An 8243-nucleotide genomic window follows, 5' to 3' on the forward strand; every position below is an offset into this window, starting at 1 on the left:
GAGAGCAGCCAGGTGGAGGGGGAACATCCCATGGACGCCTCGCCTGCAACACATTTTTACATTTTAGACTTTAAGCAGACACTCTTATCCAGAGCGACTTACAGTTCATTCAGCTAAGATTGGAAACAGCACCACATCACAGTCCTCATTAAACCCCACAGCAGATCAACACATCAGCATGCTGCAATGCCCTGTCTATCAACCCCCCACACACCACAATGTGTTGAGCATAGTCTCCAAGCGGCTATTCGGTCAATGACAGAATTGCAGATGCATGTTGCATTATTGCTGGAAACTGTGTGTGTTCTCACTTGGCTGTGTCAGCTCCGTTCGTGATGAGTGTATTGATGAGTAACTCGTGGCCGTAGCGAGCAGAGATGTGCAGGGGTGTGTTTCCATTCTTATCTTCACAGTCGATCTCAGCACCTACAGAACACACACACACACACACACACGTCAACCACTTGACCCTAGAGGCCTCATGAAGCTTCATGTTCAACCACATTGCAAGTAACATTGCTCTGTGCCAGTGAATCATGGTTTGAAGACTAAAGACAATGCTGAAGAGCCTACTGGTTCATATATATTCAGTTGAGAGCATTCACAGCGACTCACCATTCTGGATGATGGCTTGAGATCTGGAGAAGCGTCCGTGGATGGCCGTCATGTGGAGGGGGGTCTTTCCATCTTTACTCTGCAGATAGAAAGACAAAGATGGTTCACACGGCAGTCTGTGCTGCTGACCACAGGCAAAATCAAACACGTATTGGAGGAGCGCTTGATTGCATTTAGTTTGCATTGTTAGGCCTATTCCATTGGTATTTGAATGTAGACCAGGGCCAAATACTAAGCCATGTGCTGCGTCAGTGTGTGCGTCCCAAATGGCACCCTATTCTCTTCATAGTGAACTACTTTTTGAACCAAAGTAGTGTACTTATAAAGGGAACAGGGTGCCATTTGGGACACAGGCAGTGCCACCACGGCTCCTTGCTCTATGGGCCCCTGGTCAAAAGTAGTGCACTACATAGGGAATAGGGTGTTATTTAGTTCAGACACAGTGTTGGTCATCCGGTCTCCTCACCTTGATGTTGACGAGGGCCCCGTTGCCCACCAGCAGCTCCAAGCAGAGCGCCCCATGGCGCAAGGCGGCCGTGAAGTGGAGTGGGGCGAAACCCTTCTCGTTCACCTGGTTCACGTTGGCGCCGCACTCGATCAGCTCATTCACCACCACGTCCTGCCCGTTGTAGCATGCCACGTGGAGGGGGGTGTTACCGTAACCATTGGGCTCATTTATCTGGAGGGAGCAAGGGAGGGAAAAGAGTGGAGAGAGAGAGGGGGGGGGGGGGAACAAAACAATACATTCCTGATCAGGTCACTTGGTTCTGAAAACCCCCTGGCCCAAAACACTGGCTCCAACCTTCATCTCTTCATTACTTGGTTCTGAAAACCCCCTGGTCCAAAACACTGGCTCCAACCTCCATCTCTTCATTACTTGAAAGGAAATCATTCGCCAACCCACTAGAGCTCTGTATTTTCATTGAGTTGTAATTGAACAGTGACTACACATTTGAATGCGTGTTGACTCACATCCACTCCAAGGTCCAGGAGGTACTTGACCACACTGATCATTCCACTGGAGGCTGCAGAGTGGAGAGGGGTGTAGGCCTTCTTGTCTTTACAGGACACCTCTGATCCATGAGAGGCCAGAAGTTTCACCACCTCAATGTGCCCTATGGTAGAGAGAGAGGGGGAGGGATAAATAGAGAGAGAGAGAGAGAGAGAGAGAGAGAGAGAGAGAGAGAGAGAGAGAGAGAGAGAGAGAGAGAGAGAGAGAGAGAGAGAGAGAGAGAGAGAGAGAGAGAGAGAGAGAGAGAGAGAGAGAGAGAGAGAGAGAGAGAGAGAGAGAGAGAAGGGGAGGGAGATAGTAAGGGGGTTAAGAGAGAAACAGAGATACAAACACAGAGAGATAGGCAGAGAGAGGGAGAGATAGATTAGTTTACAGTGGTACACAGCACCATAAGCAACACCTACATCATGTTAGTACAACTGAAAACATCTAATCAACCTACTAAGTACATGATTCTGACATAATAACACACTAGACGTGGCTCATACAGCTGAGCTGTGAGACTAACACACAGTCCATTCATTCATTCATTCATTGGTATAAAGGACATTAGTCAGAATGTAAATGATGTGGTAAACTCATCACCCATGTAAGCAGCCCAGTGGATTGCTCGGCGATCCTTCTTGTCAAAGGCATTAATGTTGGCTCCTCTGGAGAGAAGCAGCCTCACCATCTAACAGGGAGAGGAGAGCGAAACAAAACACAGGTTGAGGAAAACTAAACAGCAAAATCCGCTAAATCTGGCTTCAAAGCCTCCCCTTTAAAAAATATATTTTGTATTCACAATGAATGAAAGATAACATGTAAAGACATGGTACATTTCTCCCCTTTTAGTCCCCCTTTGACCTCCCCCTCTCCCCAGAATGCCTCCAAACACATTTAAAAAGAAAGGGAAAGTAATTGACTTACATGTCAGAAAACAAAACAAAAGTATACAACAACGTTACTTCAAGCAAAAATGTAATAGCCTAACAATTTCAGGTGATTAAGTGATTTTATAGGCCTATATAGCAGTAATCTCAAGGTGGGGCCAAGAGTACAAATTTGGAGGAAGTGTTTGGAGCTGTTCAAAATAGGATATCATCGGGTCCCAGGAGGAATAAAATGAGTTGGTTGACCCTCGAATGGTAACTTCATTTTTTCTCATTTTAGGAACAGCTTCAGATCTTCGAGCCAAAGAGAGGCTAAGGGAGGATTGATAGATTTCCAATCCAATAAAATCCTTCTGCGGGCTAACAGGGAGGCAAAGGCAATGGCATCTAGCTGTCTATTGGTCAGAGAAGGATTGTTGTTTGGTACTCCAAAAATAGCAATTTCTGCACTAGGCTGCAACTTTATATCAAATGCTTCAGAAAGGGTTTTAAATAGTGGACAAATAATCTGCCAGACGGGGACAGGACCAGAACATGTGGGTCAAGTCCACCAAGGAGCTTTTACACCTGTCACATGTACCATCAATATTTGGGTAGAATTTGGACAATCTGGCCTTACTGAAATGGATACGGTAAAGTACCTTAAACCGTATAAGGCTGAGCCGGGCACAAGAGGAGCTTCCATTTACCCTCAGTAAGGCATTTCACACTCAGATCGGATTTTATTCAAAGCCTCCTCTGAACAAACTCAAGCATACAACTAGGGCTGTGATGGTCATGGAACTTCAGGTGTCGGTGATTGGCGTGTCTTATGTACGTGGTCATCGACAAAACTGACAGCTGACAGGGGGGCGGGACGGACATTAGCAAAGGAAAACATTAGCGCGTTTAGGCCAGTCTTGCTCTCAATTTTGGGGAAGCTAATTTTCTCCATGAAAAATATCAAGCATTCCATGCATCATCACATTTGCAAACATATTTTTGTTTTGTTTTTTGTTTTCACCTTTATTTAACCAGGTAAGCCAGTTGAGAACAAGTTCTCATTTACAACTGCGACCTGGCCAAGATAAAGCAAAGCAGTGCGATAAAAACAACACAGAGTTACATATGGGGTAAAAAAACATAAAGTCAAAAATACAACAGAAAATATATATACAGTGTGTGCAAATGTAGCAAGTTATGGAGGTAAGGCAATAAATAGGCTATAGTGCAAAATAATTACAATAGTATTAACACTGGAATGCTAGATGTGCAAGAGATTATGTGCAAATAGAGATACCGGGGTGCAAAAGAGCAAAATAAATAACAATATAGGGATGAGGTAGTTGGGTGGCCTAATTTCAGATGGGCTGTGTACAGGTGCAGTGATCGGTAAGGTGCTCTGACAACTGATGCTTAAAGTTAGTGAGGGAGATAAGAGTCTCCAGCTTCAGAGATTTTTGCAATTCGTTCCAGTCATTGGCAGCAGAGAACTGGAAGGAATGGCGGCCAAAGGAGGTGTTGGCTTTGGGAATGACCAGTGAGATATACCTGCTGGAGCGCAGACTACGGGTGGGTGCTGCTATGGTGACCAATGAGCTAAGATAAGGCAGGGATTTGCCTAGCAGTGATTTATAGATGGCCTGGAGCCAGTGGGTTTGACGACAAACATGTAGTGAGGACCAGCCAACAAGAGCGTACAGGTCACAGTGGTGGGTAGTGTATGGGGCTTTGGAGACAAAACGGATGGCACTGTGATAGACTACATCCAGTTTGCTGAGTAGAGTGTTGGAGGCTATTTTGTAAATGACATCGCCGAAGTCAAGGATCGGTAGGATAGTCCGTTTTACGAGGGCATGTTTGGCAGCATGAGTGAAGGAGGCTTTGTTGCGAAATAGGAAGCCGATTCTAGATTTAACTTTGGATTGGAGATTCTTTATGTGAGTCTGGAAGGAGAGTTTACAGTCTAACCAGACACCTAGGTATTTGTAGTTGTCCACATACTCTAGGTCAGACCCGTCGAGAGTGGTGATTCTAGTCGGGTGGGCGGCTGCCAGCAGCGTTCGATTGAAAAGCATACATTTAGTTTTACTAGTGTTTAAGAGCAGTTGGAGGCTACTGAAGGAGTGTTGTATGGCATTGAAGCTCGTTTGGAGGTTTGTTAACACAGTGTCCAATGAAGGGCCAGATGTATACAAAATGGTGTCGTCTGCGTAGAGGTGGATCTGAGAGTCACCAGCAGCAAGAGCGACATCATTGATATACAAGGAGAAAAGTGTCGGCCCAAGAATTGAACCCTGTGGCACCCCCATAGAGACTGCCATAGGTCCAGACAACAGGCCCTCCGATTTGACACACTGAACTCTATCTGAGAAGTAGTTGGTGAACCAGGCGAGGCAGTCATTTGAGAAACCAAGGCTATTTAGTCTGCCAATAAGAATGCGGTGGTTGACAGAGTCGAAAGCCTTGGCCAGGTCGATGAAGACGGCTGCACAGTACTGTCTATTATCAATCGCGGTTATAATATCGTTTAGGACCTTGAGCGTGGCTGAAGTGCACCCATGACCAGCTCGGAACTTATGTAAAATAGCTGACTATTCCTAATGTGATTAGTAAATTGGATAGTCATAATTTAGGCTAATAATATAACTCAATCACAGGCTGTTCAATGCAGCGGGTGGTGGAGTAGGTTTCTTTTCACTGGAAAAATGTGGCCTTTTATTATTTTAAAATCACGCAATTCTACTACACTTTATATGACTAGAGAGATTAGCAGAATATTTTTCAACACGACTTTCAAGTGGCACTGACCCAGTGATAAAGACAGTGAATATGCACACTCACCAGGGATATAGCCGATGCCAATGATACTGTTCCCTCAATTAAGTTGAGGATTTTGATCATTAAAAAGACATTAGTATTTTCATCTTCTTCTCTTTGAAGCAATAAGCCAATTGCTTTCCAAACTGTTTTCCCTCCATTGTATTTTGAAAAATTGCGATATGCCTGGTTGAGCCTCTCTTTCACTGACATTCACAACTCAACAGTCATCTATTTGGAAGCCTATTCGCCGCACCCGCTGCCTTCCGACAGGCTACGCGATTTAAAACAATCCAGAAGAAGCTAATGATCATGCTTTCTGGTATAGTATACACACGTAACATGTAGGATTCCCAGAATATGTTCTATATTCTCATTATTAACTCATTATAATCAGTGGTTTAATTCGAGTATGATTGGCTAAATAAAACAATGGGCCTATGGTAATGCAACATTAAGTGATTCAAGGAAACTAGCCTATTTTGTTTGTTTATTTGCTCGGGCATCTGAATTACAATTATTCATGAACAATCATTTTGCATAGCTTATTCTTTTAATATTGAATAGCCTATAAATGGTTATTACAGCTTAGTTATTAAAACTTAATTTCTCACAAGAATGAGGTTGTGAATTGGGAGGTTCAGCTCGGTCTGGGCCTTACTAGGTCCCCCTGTTAAATCGCCAGCTCTGCTAAAAAGTGCCCACCAGAGTTCTACATAGGCCTAGAACACGGCCTGTGCTCTAGCTTCACATTGATGGTGACAGCGAGATGGAGATTGTGGCCAAAGCAATTTAGCCAAGGCCAGTTCAGTTGCCTCACTTCAGCCACAATGTTGGCCCTGTTGTCTGTGGCGATACAGGACATTAGATTTTCATCAAGGGCCCAGTCAAGGAATTCCGAACGCAGGGCTTCGGAGAGTTTGTCGGCTGTGTGGTATTCCGGAATGTAGGTTGTTTCCAAACAGTTGGATTTCAGTGTCCAGTCTTTCGTCAGATAGTGCACTGTTAGGTTCATGTAAGGAGTCATATTTACACTTGACCACATGTCCGTATTCAGTGCAAAAATAAACAAATCTACGTCCTTTAGCTCTGTCTGAACCTCCCCCTTCACCTTGTTGAACAAGGTAGGGACCGCTGTTTGAGACAAATACTTTCTCCCCGGTAACTCGTATAGTCTGTCAAATTTCCAGAGCATTTATTTGAAGGCGGGTTTCTCCACCGTTCGTAAAGGCACCATTCCTATGACTAAATAACGAGTTCCAGTGTCTGGCAGTGCTCGCCACTTATCGGTGTCCCGTTTGTGGTGCTGGAATTCTTAGTAGGTAGCCTATGGGTTTGGCGCATATTCTGCAAACAGGCTGGCCAAGTCATCTGGTTCTCCATCGTCGTTAGGTGTGAAACTGAAATGTGCCCAAACAGGTTGTTATGGGGTTTTTTTTGCAATGAGAGCCATCTTTTTCACCTCACTCCTCTGATCTACTGTAACAATGAAAAAGGTCAGAGGTGAAGGTCAGAGGTCAGAGGCTACCCACCCACCCCCAGCCTGTAGGCTATAGATCTAGAGGTACTATAGTTACCCCCGGTCCCCACTTTTCACCTTACCCCCCCTCTTCAATTAACCTGAATTGACCTTCAAAGATTCTCTCCTATTCGCACATAGAGCAGATTTGGTGATTGCGGTGCATCAAAAGATAGTCCATCTATTAAACTGTCTATATCTCCTCCAACTAAGTCAGCAAAACAATACCATATAATCAAGAGTTAACACTCCCGCTATGGATAAAGTATATCTACATTAAAATAAAAGGTGATAAAACATTTTATGGAGAGAAAATCATACTTGGTTTTGACGGTTATTTTATTTTCATGGCGTTCTTCATCCAAAACCGTCAATGTCACGGTTATCCAATTACCGTCACAGCCCTACATTCAACCAATATAAGTAATCGGATGCACAGTAAGCTCAACGTGGGGATAGGACAGGTATAAAGTGTAGACTACAGTGTGTAATCATGTCCATGCTAATTGCTAACCTCCTGGTGTCCACTGAAGGCTGCATGGTGCAGCGCCGTGCGCCCGGCCCGGTCTGACACGTTCACGTTGCTGAGGAGAGGGACCAGGGCCTCGGCACAGCGGACTGCCTTATTGGCCGCAGCGATGTGGAGCGGCGTTTGCCAGTTCTTGTCCCTGGCGTTCACGTCAGTAGAGTGTTTCAATAACACCTGGACAGCCTCCTACAGGAACACAGTTCAAATCATGTTCAACTTTGTTTAAAGTGCATTTAAAAATCACAACACACTTAACAGTCAAACACATATGCACAGGAGTGTGTGTGAGGGCTGACAGTATCAGTACACGTACCTCACTGCAGGAAGCCACGGCCCGGTGCAGAGGAGTGAGCCACTTGTTGTCTTTGGCATTTACTCTGGCTCCTGGGACACAGACAGAAAAACAGGTGACAGACCGACAGGGGGACAGACCGACAGGGGACACATTCAGTGCCTAACAACACACTATACAATACAAGTAAAATGATATACAACATAATTCTGACAAAATAAATGACATACCTGTACACGAAGAGACAACACACAATAGCTTAGCCCTTGGTGCAGCCACAGCTCTCGGGCACCTGCGTGAGCACATAGAAAATCACTGTCTAATCAGAGACTTCAACACATTAGTTCCCACAATGAGTTAATCAACCTGCCCATCAACAATAAGCACTGGGACTACATAACAGAAGCCATAAAGTTGAATTTTTAAGTCACATGCCCACTGGGCTAGTTTGTTCCCACCACAACCCACCAGGATGATGTCTGAAGGAGCTAGAAAGTTCCCCTCTACCACTCCTGCCTCCCTCAACCGAGGTACAATATCTGCGCGCAGAGTAGTAGCCATGGACCCACTATCTAACATCCCCTTCAGCTCAACTTTATCCTGTA

At 44.8% G+C, this 8243-nt stretch overlaps 1 protein-coding gene across 1 annotated transcript; it reads right to left on the bottom strand.

The window, feature by feature from the left end:
* Positions 1-307: 307 nt before the first annotated feature.
* On the bottom strand, positions 308-7944 carry LOC311115586 (uncharacterized protein; the record flags this gene model as incomplete). The annotated part of the gene is made up of 8 exons (XM_084190746.1): positions 308-426; positions 616-694; positions 1082-1294; positions 1588-1730; positions 2213-2300; positions 7332-7532; positions 7660-7730; positions 7869-7944. 8 exons carry the CDS (start codon positions 7942-7944, stop codon positions 308-310), a joined length of 990 nt encoding a protein of 329 aa, XP_084046872.1.
* Positions 7945-8243: the final 299 nt, after the last annotated feature.

The sequence above is a fragment of the Coregonus lavaretus genome (assembly GCF_964263955.1).
Source record: "Coregonus lavaretus genome assembly, contig: HAP1_SCAFFOLD_1612, whole genome shotgun sequence".
Classification (NCBI taxonomy): domain Eukaryota; kingdom Metazoa; phylum Chordata; class Actinopteri; order Salmoniformes; family Salmonidae; genus Coregonus; species Coregonus lavaretus.